At 44.6% G+C, this 17,251-nt stretch overlaps 2 protein-coding genes across 3 annotated transcripts; one reads left to right on the top strand and one right to left on the bottom strand.

Moving 5' to 3' along the window:
- Window positions 1-2,716: 2,716 nt before the first annotated feature.
- Window positions 2,717-14,850, bottom strand: MORN5 (MORN repeat containing 5; the record flags this gene model as incomplete). The annotated part of the gene is made up of 5 exons (XM_079544717.1): window positions 2,717-2,796; window positions 13,810-13,941; window positions 14,400-14,511; window positions 14,588-14,735; window positions 14,804-14,850. The coding sequence occupies 5 exons, from the start codon at window positions 14,848-14,850 to the stop codon at window positions 2,717-2,719; spliced, it is 519 nt and encodes a 172-aa protein (XP_079400843.1).
- Window positions 14,851-15,015: 165 nt separating this feature from the next.
- On the top strand, window positions 15,016-16,929 carry NDUFA8 (NADH:ubiquinone oxidoreductase subunit A8; the record flags this gene model as incomplete). Of its 2 annotated transcripts, none has more annotated exons than XM_079544922.1 (4): window positions 15,016-15,066; window positions 15,159-15,301; window positions 16,058-16,223; window positions 16,705-16,929. In XM_079544922.1, 4 exons carry the CDS (start codon window positions 15,016-15,018, stop codon window positions 16,840-16,842), a joined length of 498 nt encoding a protein of 165 aa, XP_079401048.1. In that variant the 3' UTR covers window positions 16,843-16,929. The 2 variants fall into 2 exon arrangements, with proteins under 2 accessions (XP_079401048.1, XP_079401047.1); XM_079544921.1 differs by having other exon boundaries at window positions 15,159-15,322.
- Window positions 16,930-17,251: the final 322 nt, after the last annotated feature.

The following is a 17,251-nucleotide window of genomic DNA, read 5'->3' as shown; positions in this document are numbered from 1 at the left end:
CCAAGGTTGCTAACAAAGCCCCTCTCCATGGGAGCACATGGGTCTGTCTTGCTGCTTACTTTCAGGAGGCAGCATTTCCGAGAATGTGAAAGCCTGCAATGAGCCACAGTCAGTGCGTAACGTGACTGAGCTGTGCCTGAGGAGCAGAAGACAGGAATCTATCAGTTATGTAACTTGTTTTTAATTCAAGCCCTAGATACTCGTGTTTTTCTCTCTGGAGATCAATTTCCAGCATCAGCCCTGCATGGTGAGCTGGTGGCACCGGCTCACGCTGCGTCTGCTGGGTGGGCACCAAGTTCTCTTGGTTGGAGAAACAGCTGAACACCAGCACGCGTTGATATCCTGAAAGAAATACATACACACACCTCTGTATGTATGTGTGTGTGTGTATGTAAAAGAGAGACTGCTGTAATATTTGGACAGCTAGGCCAGTGTTCTAATTGCAGCCAGCAGCTAGCAGCTCTATTCTCAGCCTGAAATAACATTAAGAAGGAGAGAGGAAATTAGGTCCGCAAAGTGCTACTGTCACCATCTGACATGTGAATATCCACTCCCAGTGTGTGCCCAAACACACCCTGTGCGTGGCCTGGCAGGAGGCACTGCTCCCCAGCATCTCCTTGGGCAGGAGCAGCCCCAAGGTGCTGCGTTTGTGTCCCTTCTCCCTGTCTGTAGAGGTGAGCACAGGCCCAGCACACCTCCATGGGCTGTGAGCAGAGCTCTTTGCTTCCTGCATGTCGCTGTGTGTGCACAGCTCGGCCGGGAGAGCTGCTGGTTTGGGGGTCACCAGGGCCCCACTCCTCCTCAATTCGAGCTTGCGCGTTCGAGTGATTGTTAGGCTGTGAAATTGGAGCTGTTAGCAGACGGGTAGCTAACAGGTCCAAGCTGAGGCTGAAGGAGAAACCTCAGGCTGTGAGGTGACCTGACGGCCCGCAGCGCTTGAGATTCCCACAACGGTTTTTTGAGGGAGAAAGCGGTCTCTTGTATTTATCTTCTGTCTCAGCAGTGCCACGAAAGAGAGGCTGTTAAACACATATCTGCAAACTATCAGCTGAGTTGCTGATGACAAACCACTTGAGAATCACACTGTACGTCCGAGTTGTGAGATGGACGCCGCTGCTGGGAGTGGCTGTAATGCATGGGCTGGGGAGGGCAGGCGCAGCGGGGAGCATCGCTGTGCAGCACGGGCTGAGGGCAGCTTCCCACAGGTAGCCACGAGCAGCTTTGCTAATTCAGAAATCAGGCTCTGTTTATATCAAGCCCAAACTGTTTGCAAAAACTGGAAGCAATTCAGCTTGTGCAGTTTTAGAGCTAATTATGTGTATGGAAAATACTCAACTGTACCAAGAATGTAAGAAATCCTCTAATTTATTCAATACATTGTTTCACGATCTATTTCACGCTGACTGTTGCCACTGAACCAAACCTTATCTCAGGTCATTTGCATTCATCTCCTGTCTGTAGATTAAAAGCAAAAAATAAAGTAAAATCATTCCCATTTTCTTAGTTTATTCAGTAATTGCCAAATGGTTTCTGGTGCAGCAACGTAGACTCCACGTAATAAACTTCTGCAGTTGCTATTTCCAAAAACTTTTGCAGACAAAAATCCAGTGAAGACAGGCAGCAAGAGGCTTTTCACTTGAGTTGAATAAGGTAACTGAATACGGTGAGGGTCTGAAATAGGAATGGTTTACGGGATGATTACCAATTCTTTTTTATTTTGGCTCATGCTGGTTAACCCCCACGCCCAGCTAAAGGTGCTTACACAACTCACTGGTTGGACGGGGAGCAGGATTCAATCCTGCCCTGCTATCAGTGATACATCTGTAGGATGCCAACTATAGAAACATTGGTTTTGTTTCGTCAGCCAATCATTTTGTTGTAGCATGTTGCAATTATGCATGTCTTGGCTACAATGGTTAAAAAATTCTCTGAACGAGTGGACAGTCAAGACTAATTTATTTTAAAAATTAAAACTAAATTGTAAGCACTTTTTTGTAAAACCAATGTCTGTTTTGTTACATACTTTTAATGTTGTGCTTTGTAAATGTCTTATTTGTGTAATAAATAAAGTTAATGCAAGTAGAAGTGCTGGCACTTACATCCAGAAAATGATGTAATTCCATTTTATTTTATTTTTTAAATACTTTCTGGCTTACTAATCAAGCAGCAACCCACCCAGTTCTCCTCTTTTATTATTTTGTTAAATTCCGGCTTCAGGAGAGTTCAACAAATGTTCGTAGTAAATGGATATAATTTCCTAGTTAGCAAACCAGTCATTAAAGAATACCTCTGGTGTACATTATTACAATGATCAATCAATATCAAAGTACTGAGCAAAAAGAGAGGAAAGGAATTCACCAGGACAGCTAACTAAAATCTGGGAAAATAATGTTGATTAAGATGGATTTGAATGACTTCAACACTGAATCTGAGGCACTCTTTTTAACAAATTGTTTTCAGGCTTAATGACGTGTGTATGTACTGCACACACACCTCTCAGGAATATTGCTGTGAGAGCAGTCTGCTCTCTTTCATGGCTTTTTTTCTCAGCATGACTGATTAAGTGATTATTTCCATTTTTGTTTATGCTGACGGAGATGACAAAAAGATTATATTCCTGTAGAGGGACAGGGTGATGTAAGACGCAGTGACAAATCAGACGTATTGTCAATCACATCACCTGCTTTGGAATGTTACTGTCTAGCAAAACCAGCTTTCATGGGCCAGGTTTCTGCCGCGGTGCTCCGTCCTCAGCTTTGCGGCAGGTCCGGGTGATCCACTCGTGCTCCTCATCATCTGAAAGGAACAGAAAGAGATCACCAAACGTCACCATTGCACACCCGCTCTTTGAATTATTGGGGTCCTGCTCAAACAATTTTTCCCTTGAGAACAAACCCCGCTCCGAGCCACTGGCATCTCTCAGAACACATTTTTGTTTCTAAAAAAGGTCGTGTGCTGTTGTGTTGGAATTTGTCAGTGCGGGAGATTTGGGCTCTGCGGGAATGATTCATTACTCAGCTGTTTGATAAGGTTAACTTGGGTGGAGGTGAGATTTACACATACGTGTGTGTATAAACACATATTGATTTTTTACGGCCACACGCAGGATTTATGTTGAAAGGATCAGAAATGAAGACACGCATTTTTTTGAATACCAGGTCTGTGTTGCTTGTCAGTTTATGGAAAGTGAAGGCACAGAAAAATCAACAGTCAAAGCCTGAGTTCTTCTCCACTTGTTCTGATGGGGCTGCTTTTGAAATGTATGTTGTGATTGGTGTCACTAAGCTGATACAGTACTGAGATATGTTACACCATCTTGTGTTCCTTGTTAGGATTCATGTCTGCCACATTCTCAGAGCACAACAGTGTGGAAAGACAATGTAGGAAAGAACAGCTGTCCTGCAGAGGTTGAATAGAAATGTTGTGTATGATTATGAACAAGTCACTTGGCAAATGTAAGCTGTGGTGTCTTAATTCCAGGGACTTCAACAATCCTGTCTTCAAAAACTGTTCTACAGCATTTCTTCGTGTTTGTTTAGGGGAAAACAGATCTGTGCAGTAGATCAGGAAGCCTTGGAAAAAGGAAAATAGAATAACTGTATTTATTTTTAGAGCTGCTGCTTGCATTTACCGCTGTCTTAACAAATTCTCATGGTGATGTGTGTGATGTGTGCTTTTCACCTCAGTGTTAAGGATTTATAGCAGCCTTTATTACCTAAAAAATACAGAGATGGTTCCTAGGAGAGGCTGTGGTGCTGGGGCTGAGAACATCTCTTGGTGTAGCACAGGATCCCACCTCCTCCATATTTAAGAGCCCTGCTGGGCGAGGGCAGAACAGATCAAGGATGAAGCCTCTTCCTTGGAAGGAGTCAAATTCTCATGGAAATCTTTGACTTGTACCTTTGGGTTAAAGTGATGTAGTAGCATTTGAAATGTAAAAGGAGTGAGCTGTGCTAATCTAAGAAGTGAACAGAAGAGTGTGACAAATTAGGTTTGTGTACAAGAGTCTTCAATCATGTAGTTAAATCTTACTGATTGTTCTAGTGGGTTTTGAATGGTCAGCTTTGCTCCTTTCCTTTTTGATCCCTTTCCCTTTTTCCCTTTTCCCTTTTCCCCTTTCCTTTCCATGCTGCCCCCCTTCCTTTTCTCCTTTCTGTTCGCGTGAGCTGAGTGCAGGTTTCACTTCTCACAAGATGCTGCTCCCAGGGAGCTCTGCTGGCATCCTGATCAAAGCAGGCTGAACTAAAGCATGTGCCAAAGCATTCGTCCCTTGTCTGAAGGGCAGCACTTCCCTGACGACCCCGCTCAGAAAGGCCTGTGGATCTTGGGATGTTTCCCAAGCAGTTTCCCTGCACTCTGCTCCTTGCACAGCAGCTGCTCTCTGACGAAGGGCTGCTGATGCTGACTGACCCTATTAATGGCATATTTCTTGTTCAGACGTAAATCAGGAGAAAATAAATCCTGGAAAAATATGCTAAAAGGAAAATTAAAAAGATGAGCGCTGAACATCACTTGCAGACCACACAATCCTGACATGGGCAGAGCTTCCATTGATGGCTGCAGCAGGAATGCAAATGTGGTCCTTCAGCTTTCTTAAAAACAACATCAAAGCCGTAATCAACTGCTGGCTTTTGTTCTATGCACTAGGTGTTCTGGCTCTGTAATGAGGCGATCACGTGAGCCCAGGCTATGACAGACATTGTCCAGTGCGGGTAGCTGTGGTTTTAGCTGAGATCTCCCTGACTAAAAAAAATACTTTGTCTGAGCTTGTGGTAATGGCATAGAAATGAAACTTTGTCTATTTCTGTCATGGTGAAGGAATAAACAAACCTTAAACATGCTACACATCACCGCTATCTAGCTCATATTTGGGTAATGATGTAAGTGGTTCACTTGAGTACTAGAAATAATCAGCCCACCTTCCTAGTGAGAAATCTGTTGTGGTCACGTAACAGCATCGAGGCTACAGGCGCTGAGAAAGGCAGATGCTACACCTGGCTTTGTGTTTCCAGCACAGCCTTGGTTTGCCTAGCTTCCTTCAGCACTGTTTTCGTTGCACAGGCAGACTGTGCTGTGCCTTCAGCCTCCCCAGCCTCGCAGTGTTTATGCTGTGATCAGATCCCATGCAACATTAAAATAATCAGCTGCAAAAACTGAATGGGCTATATGGATGTCAACTTTATGTATGAAAACGAATAATAGGTGTAAGGACTAAATATTAAAAAAATATATTCTAAAGCAAATCCTAGCACTGCCATCCAACCCGAGAGTGCTGTACGACTCGGGGTAGGTAAGGGAAAGGAAAGCACCGATCCAGCACAGCTAGAACCACAAAAGCAGACATCAGAATGGCTCTGGGGCCAGCTATGGGAGAAGTGGCAGAGAAATATTAGAATGTAAAGAGTTAAGCTATGGTAAAACATACTTTTGCTACACTAAAGAAGACTGGTTGATAATTACTGTAGTTTTAGGGCTATTTGAATCAGTGCAGCTGCAACCTCTTCAGTAGTAACCCCTGAAACAAGACAAACTGGGTTTATTGTACTGAACAAGTCTTAAAGCTCCTCCCTGATTGTTAGTAATTGGCAGCAATGGACTTAACAGCCTCTTGACTACCCTTTTTACACTCTACCTGACTGTGCAGCTAACAATTTAAATCACAGATGCCGATCCTTCTTTGTGGCAGCTGCTTGTTAACTACACGTTCCTCTTTTTCTGTCACTGGCTGCTTCCATAACCCTGCAACACCAGGGTTAGATTGGAGAATCACATTTCATCAATATTTAAAATGGAATTAAACCTTGAAGTTTGATTAATGCTAGCAGATAGTGAGTTGTAATTACTATTTTGCAAATTACAATTGTTTGAATATGTTAATATGATTGTCTAAGCACATCTTCACCTTCAGAAGTAATTTTCCCTCTAAAAAAGATGTGAAAAAAATACAAACTCTTTAATCAGTGGTAAATTATCAGCCTGTGCACAATTAGGAGGTATGGGGTTCTTCGTGTTGTGTTTTGAATTTTGTGTCAGCGTATTTATCTTCAGAAGCTTATCCTTTTTTTGTTGTTTTGTAAGATTGTCCTCAGTAGAATATACATTCAGGGAACACACTTTGCTGAAACAGGACTGATGTTTAAATTTGAAGGTGAAGAAGAAAGACTTGGCTGAAAAGGTTACAGCTATCCCTTCTATCTGTGTTCAGGTGGTAAACATCAACAAGTTATTTACTCTGAACTTAGTGAAATATAACGACCCTTATCACAGCATTGAATTGAAATCTTGAAGCAGAGAAAGATAAAGTTGGACATTAATGGATGAACTGCTAGAATACATGTAACTATTGGCTGAATATCACAAATTATTTCCGTATGTCTCAATCAAAAATAAGATCAGTTTTCTACAACCCACAACACAGATTTTGAATACTGTAGACCAGATCCTCAGCCAGCCCAACCTGAGGTTGCTCCTTTTTAATTTAAGTAATTAATTCAAGCTGTTTTCATTAAGCAGACTCAAAGCATATGGAGCCAATCCTGGTAGCCACCTGCATGACTAATCCCCAAAGCAGTGTCTGTTCCCCCCTGGAGTACTGACTGGGGTGTAAGGCACAGGGAGCTGCTGTGATCGAGGTGCCTGTGCATCAGTTGTGATGGAGCATTTTGATATAACTAAGACCCAGCTGAGTGTTTTGGCCCCACTTTGCTCTGTAAGTAGCACCTCTTGTATTAGTCCTTCTTAACAATTGTTGCTTTGCAGGTCTCTTCCTTGTTTTGACTGAATTTAGGGAAAGGTCCATGTGACATTAAGTTCTGTCAAAAATGCTGGAAGATATATTCCATGGTGAGCTCAGTCAGTGAACGTGTCTGAACCATCTGCCTACTTTTCCATGTTCAGTCTGAAAGTAGTGTAGTAGGGGCCAGAGTGACTTCCCCAGCTGCACGCTCCGTGTGTCTCTCAGAAGCGTGATTAGAAAAAGCCGAAAAGCTGGGGCTTGCTTCAGGGTGTTTCTGAGAGATGACTTGAAATTACACTGTAATTTAGGTGTATTTTACCTTCCTACTTAAACGTATATTACAAAGTTTAGAATGACTTGATTCTAGCTATTGCTTTTCTGTGTTGCTTATGGAAACTTCAGCTGTGAGAGATGTCTTGAGACTCTGTAAGCCACAGCGTGTGACTGCCAGCAAACAGCAGTGTCATCTTGTAGGCTTCAGGATTTGCTCTCTAACTTGTGCTTTCTCAGGAAACCACCTGGATGTGTGTAGAACGATGCACCACACTGAAATTGGAACTTGGTGGCTTATAGAGGGAAACAGCTACATTGTCCATCCCAAAAAGCCTTTCATAGCTTTGGTCTGACTCTGTGTTAGGTCTTCATGCTGCACTGTGCAGCTGCACATGGCTCTGGTGTCATAAAGGCTCTATCTACATCGAAGGCTTGATGTGTGCCAAAATTCAGATCCTTGGTTCCCACCTCTGCATGATGGAGAGCTGGGAACAGGCATGAGCACACATCATCCCTTTGCTCACTCTTGCTGCCATAGGAGCCAGGAGGGAGCAGCTGTGCCCCAAATTGTCCCTCCATCAGGGGCTCACATGCCTGCGGCTGTGAGACACAGCCAGGTGTCTGAGCAGCTTCCCATGAGCAGGGTTTATCAGAGCACATGTTTACAATAGGCCATCCTTGAACTAGAGCTGAGCTTCCTCTCTGTTTGTAGAGGGCCAAGCACACACACACACCGTTGTAAACAACGGTATCGGTTCATTCTTTCGCATGCCTGACTCCTCCCGTCACCCGCAGTGCAGTTTATCATGTTCTTCCACTGCACAATCACGGCCGTATGTGATAGCATCTCAGCCGTGGATTCAGCCTGGCACACCCCTTTCATTTCCACTGCCCCTGTGGTCCCTAGCACTGCTTTCCTTACTGCGCCTGACCTCACCAACATCAAGGCTGGCAAGAAAACGAAAACATGTTTTCAATTAACTTTTGCTTCCACCCACAAATTCTCACCCTTCCACTTACACTTAATTACTGTAATTCCAAAATGGCCCAAAAATGAACTTTCCATCTCTTGTAAAACTTGTTTGCACGTGAGCGGTATGGCTGAATGTGAGTGCCTATAGGACTTGTGAAAGACCTGCCCAGCGGGTTCACAACAGATGGCTAGCGCACAAACAAAGCTGTTTTTCTTGGCATGCCACTGTTTGGAACCGAAACTTTCATGGTTTCCAAAATGATAAGTATTTTAAGACCAGCAAACCACAAGGAATGGTACATCTGCAAAAGCTACAGCTACTGAAATTGCTGTAGTAACTTGTGCCATGATGCCACTATTAGTATTACGTTGCTGGTTGTAGCATGAACCAATATGGTTTACGTCTAATCTATGTATGTTTTATACTAAAGCACTTAAGCCAAATTTAATATAAAAATATATTCTTGGTTAAATGGATGAGTGGTCTCCAAGCACATCCATCACCTGAACAGACTTTGATACAGAGCAAGACGTAATAACTATGCATTCTGCATCAGTATTCAAACAATCTCTCACTCCTAACGTTTAGGTCCATAAACAACCGACTTGTTGAGCACTGAGCGTTACTTGGTCTGCATCCCTCACATCAGGACAAAAGCTACTTGTGTAAAAATAGCAATAGGTAGACAAGAGACTTGGACATCCACGTTAAAGAGCTGCAGCAAAATTTCTAACCTGCCTCTCAGCATAATATCTTTCAAGACTTTTGGTAACACAGAATTGAGAATGTGCCAGGAAAGTATGTACTAGGGAATGGAGGATTTATACCAGTGTGAGCAGCAAAACTGCCCTGGGACCAGCTGCAAGGGAAGAAGGTATACAGGAGATGGAGGAGACAAGACCAAAAGGTGAACGTGTATGGACTTGTGTGCAGTGTTGTGGGTAAAGAAAGCAAGCTGAGTTCTGTGGCAGAGAGACAAAATACTTTTGCAAAGGTATTTTGGAGGAATTTGAATAAAAGAGGCCAGAAAGAGGAGTCAGCAGTAGTCAGGGGAGAATGCAGAAAGGATGTGAGCTTTGGTTGTTGCAAGAAAGGCAAAAGGCTTCTCATATTCATATGCTCTATGGCTGTAAATTGAGAGTAGCATAGGCTCTCTATTTTACAAACTCCTTTTTTCAGAAATAAGTTTGTGAGCCAAAGCAAAGGAAAAAGATGAATGGATTGCAATAATTGCCATTTAACATAAAAATACATAAAATTTACAATTCAGTTAACTTATCAGATGTTAAAAAAAAAATCAGCAAATAATGGACATCATTTGTTTTGTTCAGAGCTCAGAGGTAGAGACCAAATTCTGTAAATTAATTTCTGCAAAAGCTGTTTTTTTGTGTGCTTTTTTCTTTTTTTTTTTCTTCAAACAGGTCTGGATCCTATTCGTTGTAGAATATACTGATTACCAACTATTTTTAAGAGCTTTACACAAACATTATTTCTTTTGTTGTGTGAAATGCAGAATCAGCCATCTGGCAAATGCCCCAGAGCTAAAATCTTTTACATGACATATAATTCAAAATGATTAAATATACAACAGAAAATAGCTATAGCATTGCACTTAAAATAGCATGAACTTTTACTGCCGATCAAAACTGATTTCTTTAGCTTAACAAGTATCCAAAGAACAATTATTTGAAGAGCTTTTAAGAGTTTCAATATGTAGGAACCAAACCTCATCTAAATTCAGTGTCTTAAGTCAAATAAAAAAGAAACAAATGTACAAAAGATTAAATGGTCCTGTGTTGTAAGTAGACATTTAAATCGATGGGAAGCTAAATTCATGTGAACAAAAATACTGTATCCCTTGTGTGTGTGTTGCTGGGGCTTTCCTCTCCTTAGCAATAGGGGCATCTGCCAAAACAGCTCCTACATTCTTAGGCAATGACTGGGGACTAGCCTGGAATCAGAGCGCTCATCCACTGCCTCCATCATCAGAGTGGTGATTTCAAAGAAGAACAGCGAAGAAACATCAATGTGTGATCCCCAACTCCAGTCTTTCTTTAATTTTTATTTTTTTCCTTTTTTCCCTGCGCTGCACTCAACTCAAAGTTACACTTGCTGTCTTCCTCCAGAAATACTCCAGGCCTGAAAAACTGCCAGGTCCTCACCCTGCGCCCAGTTCTCCAGTAGTTTGTGAGAAAGGCACACAGACGTGCGCGTGCTCTTCGGGGTGCATGAGGGTAGGTGCAGAAATATTGTCCTGTGCAATTACTGAGGGGTTACGGCTGTTCCACGTTCTTCACACAAGTCTCCATTTCTCAGGCAGCACCAGGCGCAGGTCGCATCAGATTTCAGTCAAAGAAGCCTAAATGTAGCAGATTTATCTCGTGGACTTTCATACCTGGATAAGCCTGATATGGGTGAAAACATCTCTGCTGACTTCTGAAAAAATTGCTTTTAAATCCTTTCAGGCCTCCATCCCACATTAATGGTGGGAGGTAACTCTAAGTCCATGATTACTAAGGCTTAGAATTACAAGGTGTCCTCAATCTTGCCTGTGGAGTTGGGTCAGCCTCAAAACCAAGGAAAACTGGATGGTCTAAAACCAGCCTTGTTAAAACTAGAATGAAATAATATTCTTGAGTCTTGATCTTTTCCACTTTTAATGATTCCTCAAGCAGCAGGTCTTTTCCTGTTGCTTTCTACGAGATGTTCAGGCTTCTAGCAATCCTGGGCTGATTGCTGGCTGGCTTGGGACTGCAGCAGCACCAAAACCTTTTCTCTTAGTGGGCACTCGCCTTGGCTTTTTGGGCCTAATCCTGCTCTTAGTAACATGCATGTTAGTTCAGTGACCTGACTGAGTTATAGAATAAAGGCAGGCTTTGTGTCTTCCTATTCTTGGTCTCATACAAAGAGATGCACGTGTTTCAGGTAATACTGACTGCAGTGCAGAAAGCTGCCACCCTACGCACTGCACTCGTACTAATTTAACCTGAAAATGGAACGCAGAAGTAGAAGCACAAATTTTCTCATATTGCAAAGAGCAAAAGTGTGTTTCATACTATTTAACGCAGCATCAGGAGAGCTGCAGGAGAAACAGGGCAATTTTCATCAGAAGTATCTTTGCTTTTCATCAGAAGAGAGGTGACCCAGGCGATCTCCTATCGTGCTTCCCTCCGGAGAACAAGATTTCTATTTCTGACAGTATTTTCTCTTTGAAAATGATGGGCCTCTCCAATATTCAGGGGTCCTAAAACTTGAATCATTTCTCTTCTTTTACCAACCTGCTTTGCATTGAACATAACATCATATATTTCCTACTTCCCCCTGAAAAATTGGGAAATCCTCCTGTCTTTCTGTTGACTAAACCCTCTTACAGAGGTGCCAGGAGACCAATTTCTGGGAGGAAAAAAAAAAAAGAATACTCTGACTGAAACAGGAGTCCTGTCCCAGTGCCTATTCAAAACAAACAGTGTATCTCCTTACAAACCAGTATTATTATTCTTATTTATGTGCCTAATTTTGTGTACTTCGCAATACTAGAGAAAAAAAAAGATTGAAGATCATATGAAGAATGAAGAGAAATTTGAGCATCCCCAAGGAAACAGAGGTTTGGGGATGGAGTAACAACTGCAAGACTGCAATGAGAATTTGGAAAACTTTGCTAAAGTATAACAAAACTGCTGCTGTCATTTCGTTCTCTGGGCCTGATTATATCTTCATGATGGGCCTTTGCTCTGCTTTACAGTAAGAGCTCTTTAAGTAAATGAGGATCAGACCTCCGTGCTAGCGAAATGCAAAGCTTGCCAAATTTAATAGGAGTCTCTACGGTACTCTACGAACACTCATCTTGACAAAGAAGTGGTGGAAGCAAACTCTGCAATTGTAAATGGAGACTATTTTTTTTCCAGTCTTCTGGAATGATAGCTGGGTGCTGCCAGTTTGGCAGGAAAGTCAGTGCCAAGGCAGTATGCTTCCTTGCTCTGTTTCCCAAACGGCCAAGAAACAATCAGAAATTGCTTCATAATAGGGCCAGGGTGAAAGGTGAGAACTGGAGTATTCTTTATGCCTGCTTCCAGACCTGAGGAAGATAGTGTCGTTTTGGTAAACCTGTCAAGCCGTTGTAAGAACTTCCTGAATGCTTCCTACCATCTGCTTTTGATGCTTTCAAGACTTGGCTGGAAGCCTGGAGGTTTTCCTGCTCCTTCCTGCCCAACCTATAATGGAGTAATTCTGGATCTGTTCCCTGTCATTCCAGCCTCTTCCTCAGTTTCTTCTGCTTACAGCTGGGCTTTTTTAGTTTTTTTTTTTTTAACTACAGTGGCCTTGTGCCCTGAATCATCTCTCCTGGGGCAGAAAGTGTTCCTCTGATGTTGAACAAGTGCTGGGTTTTTCAATTGTGTTCATGTTCTTAAGAGGAAGGGTCTGGCCTACATGACACATTCCTTCTTCACACTCGCATCAACAAGGTTAACTTTGTGTCCCGGCTTTGCAGGGAATGGTCACACAAAGCACATCTCCAGCAATGCTGTCCGACCGCACGCTGCGCCGCTCTGGGCAGTGAATATTGATTGATATAATTCGTAGGGTTTGAGATAATTGTCATCAAGGACAATGAGTTCAAAGAACAGATTAAAAAACAATAAATTGAATTCCAAGGCGTTCCCTCCTGTACTAATCTGTGTAGGTTCCTGTGTTTTTGGAAAGCATGTTGCTTATCTTCCTCATCAGTAGGCCCACTGCATTCCAGTATTTTGGATCAATGCCATTTGTAATAATCTAGATCAGTTTTTATTCAACGTTTATAAAACAGGCCATGTATCATAGGGTATATTTTATAGCAGATGGTATCTCCAATTCATTCAGCTTCCCCCCTTCACTTCCCTCCTCCGACATCATAGTGCACACTCACAAAAGCTCTTGAAAGTAGAGCTGAGCAGAATTTTTTTCAACAAATAGTAAAATTTCTGAAAAAGGGAGTTTCCAAGCAACAAAATTGTTCAACTGTGGCATGCTGAAAATGCAGCATTCTGTCTTCTAGAAACACCAGGTCTTGTGATTTGGACATTTGGAAAAGAAAAGAAAAAAAGAGGGGGGTGGTTCCTTTGAAAAGCATTTTTGTTTAAAAATAAAAAAATAATTTATATATATATATCTGTACTGAAAAGGGTGATAAACACAGAGTTTAAATAACCAGAACACAAAGCACTTGTTTCAGGTCAGATTATCTTTTTGAGTTACCCTGGCGTCAGCTGTTGGGGGTTCTTCTGTTTGCATATTATTTGTAATGCTTCCCTTTTGACTTCATGAGAAGTGATTTTCATCAAGGTTTATTAATTTGGGGACTGATCCATGAGACCCAGTCTTTTCAGATTTGTCTCAAAACACAGCTCTAGAATGTGAGAAGACAGTTTCCTATTTAGCCACATATGAGCCCTAAAGCCCATTTAAATAAAAGGGGCTGCTCTCACACTTGAAGACAAGCAGATGCTTAAGCCCTGTGCTGGGTCACAACACAGCCTGCCAGCTGTCCAGAGGAATGCTGCACACCTCACTGCCATTCCTTTCCCTGCGATCATAACGGAGGAGATTGAAGATTTCCCTGAGATTAAATTACTAAGTGGGAATACAATTATTTCACTGTAATTTTACAAAACGTGACCAGTACCACTCTGGGGATACATAAATAGCTGAGAAGAATAAAGATTTAAGAAATATTTTAGCTTGGCGATAACAGAACCAAAGCGCTTTTGAAAGTCTCTGCTTTAACCACCTGTCCTAAAAGCTACAAGTGCATGACTGGGGTTTACAGTGCCAAAGAAGTTCTCATACCTGCATTTCTGAGAAATCTTAGCTCATAGTCAGTGACAATTCTGGTTTCAGGATTATAGAATCCATCACCACAGTCGTAACATCCTGCTGGGATTTTTTGAGGAGGATCCAGATTGGTAAGCTGAGAAATGCCTAAATTAGAAACAACAACCAGAAAGGGTTTGCTTTATTTTGGCTGTTTCCCCCCCCCCCCCACCTGCATTTGTGACTTCGCTCAAAATAACTAAGAAATATTACATCTCCTTGGCGTTTGCCACAAAAACAACATCGTCGCTTGACAACGAGTTTTATAAAAACGTTCTGACAATTTTGCTGACGGAGAACACGGAGAAATGCACGGAAAGATCGGGGTAAGAAGATCTCGCCCATCTCCCCGTGCCGCGACTCCGCCACGCAGCCAGCAGGGCACGGCGGCCCCAGCCGAGCACGGCAGCGCCGGGGACGAATCCCGCGAGCCGCGGCTCCACACCGCGCGCCCTTCGGCTCTCGGCGCTGCGCCAGGCCGCACCCCCCGCCGCACGCTCGGGACGCGCACTAACGGCCTCGGCCGGCCCCGCCTCCTCGTGCCGGGCGGCCCCGCACGTCGCTACCTGCGGCTCTGAGCCCCGAGCGGATCTCGCTGTAGAACCTCCTGTCGTAGCCGTCGCAGTAATCCCACCTTTCGGCCGCGTATTCGAGGCCGTCTGCAAAAGTGAACTTCCCCTGCGAGGCACGTCCCGGGGCGACCGGTGAGAGCCGGCGGCTCCCGGGCCGCGACCCCCGGTGCCGCCCGCCCTACCTCCACGGGCAGCCCGCGGTGCCACACCGCGCGGAAGGTGCCGCCGCCGGGGAACAGCAGCTCGCCCCGCCCGTGGAACGCGCCGTCCCGCAGCTCGCCGCGGTACTCGGTGCCGGTGGGCAGCGTGTAGGAGCCCCGTCCCTCCATCCTGCGGGAGAACAGGGGCGGTCGGAACCGCTCTCCCCGCGCCGTCCCGACTCCCCCCGCCGGTCCCACCTGCCGCGCTCGGTGTCGCCGCAGAAGCGGCTGCCCGTCACCTCCATGGCGGCGCGGCGCGGCGCGGTCGCCATGGCAACGCCGCCGCCCGGGTGAGCAGCCGAGCTCCGCCCCCCGCCGCGCCGCCGCACGCGCGGTCCCGCCCTCCTAGCGGCGGCGCATGCGCAGTGTCGGCGGGGCGCTGAGGGGAGCTCAAGGAGAGCGGCGCCGCCATGCCCGGCACCGTGGAGGTGCCCTCCCTGGAGGAGCTCGATGTGCAGGAGGTGAGGGAGGGGCTGGGCTGGGCTGGGCTGGCCTCGGCCTCGCCGGGCGCCGCTGAGGCGGCCGCTCCTATTGCCGCTTTGTCCCGCTGCAGGTGACGGTCAGCTCGGCCGTGCTGAAGGCCGCGGCCCACCACTACGGCTCGCAGTGCGACCGGCCCAACAAGGAGTTCATGCTGTGCCGCTGGGAGGAGAAGGACCCGCGGAAATGCTTGCGGGAGGGCCGGCAGGTCAACCAGTGCGCGCTCGACTTCTTCAGGTGAGCGCGGGTGCTCAGAGGTGCTGAATCCGCCCTGGAGGCGGGCAGTGGCGCTGAGCGGGGGGCGTCGTGCCTTCTGTGTTACCTGCTTGAAGTTGACCTTGTCCTTTCTCACTGCTGCAGAGTGCCTTGCTGCTTATAGGTATGTTATGAAATCTGGAAAAGAAGCTGAAATTCCGCACTGTCACCTGTTTCACGTGCACACTACTGTAATAACTCTGTTAGCTTCAGAATTGAGTTCTTATGACAGAAGTATGGATGGGGGCATGTGTCAGTGCCGGCGCTGTGTTCCTGGGCTGCCAGTACAGCGCCTGGCTTAGCCTGCTCGGAGCATGTCCTCTACTTTTGTAGTGGGCAGTAATCAGAGCCTTCCTCCTTTCTGAGGTGAAGACATCAAAGTAACTGGGAGTTCTTAGAACACTGTATATTGTATGCTACGTTAGTTAACCAAAGGAACATCACACGTGGGGGAGCTGCGTCCTTCTACTTCACAAGAACATCCTCCGTATATTGGTGAAGTTGCTGCTATTCCTGCTTGTAGCCACAGTGATGCAAACTTCTGTGATGCTGGCATTAGGTTCTGTTTAACGGTGTTTCAGATACTGTCTTCTGACAGCCTTAGGTGGGTACGAGGAATTGCAATGAGGAGAATTCAGAAATTGAGGTTTGAATGAGTAAGAGGAAAATATTAACTACACCACTTGCCAAAGATTTTCTTTCTGCAATCTCTTACAGGAAGATTAAGGTACACTGTGCAGAGCCATTTACTGAGTACTGGACATGCATTGACTATAGCAACTTGCAGGAGCTCCGTCGATGCCGAAAGCAGCAGGCAGTGTTTGATAACTGTGTGCTAGAGAAGTTGGGCTGGGTGAGACCTGATCTGGGACAGCTCTCTAAGGTAACTGTCTGCCCTTTTGATTGGGTAATCAGATTCCTCTTTTCCTTCCTACGTGCAATTTGTTTGACCTGGTGTCAAACTTTTCTCCCATCTTAGAAGGTGATACATGAACTCAACACTGGGAGCTTGCAGACTTTACCAGAAATCAAGACTCTTTCAGCATTCTCTAGCGTTCCTGGAAGACCTGCACTTTGCTCATACCTCTCCACCTAATTTACTTTTATCTAATGCAGAGATCCTTGCTTTAGCAGCGAAGCTCGCACGTTTGTGGGCCTGTGACATAGCTATGTATAAAATGCCCTTCACTACCTTTTTTTTTTTTTTTTTTTTTTTTTTTTTTTTTTTTTTTTAGCACTGGAGGTAGGAGTCTTTCATCCAATCCATGCTGCGTCCTTAGCGTGATCTGCTGGTGCTTCCCTTAACCTAACTTTTCTGTTAAACACCATAGGAAGTTGCATAATTCTTTACTTTTTCTTTATAGGTCACAAAAGTGAAGACAGACCGACCTATCCCTGAGAATGCCTATCATTCTAGACCTAGGCCAGAGCCCAATCCGCCTGTTGAAGGAGAGCTGAAGCCTTCTCCATTTGGCAGTAGGCTTTTTTTCTGGACGTGGTAAAGTGGGCAGACTGTGCCATAACTGAAATGCAAAGGTACATTGATTGCAAATGTAAATTGTCCAGTACATGTTGAGTATGACTTTAACTTTCATGATTAAAGATTAAAAAAAAAAAGTTATGTGACTTAGCAGACTTTCTTTAAACACACATGTCTGTATTTCTTAGCTGCTATGATGTGTGAGTATCTCCACTTTGCTCTGTGATCTCTATATCCTACAGTCCTGGAGGCCATCTTAATGCCAGCTGTGATGGTTGCTCGATGGTGGCTGCCAGCCCATGTCTGAGATGTGTATAAATATAGTTTACGTCTTTGCTGCTTCAAGTGATCAAAAAACAGTGTGAGAACCCTGTCATTTGCATGGAGTAAACTTGGAAACCTAACAAGACATTAATGTCTTCCTGTACAAT

The sequence above is a fragment of the Tetrao urogallus genome (genome assembly GCF_951394365.1).
Source record: "Tetrao urogallus genome assembly, chromosome: 19".
Lineage (NCBI taxonomy): Eukaryota > Metazoa > Chordata > Aves > Galliformes > Phasianidae > Tetrao > Tetrao urogallus.
The sequence above is the reverse complement of the archived record's forward strand: the minus strand, read 5'-3'. Positions and strand labels throughout refer to the sequence as shown.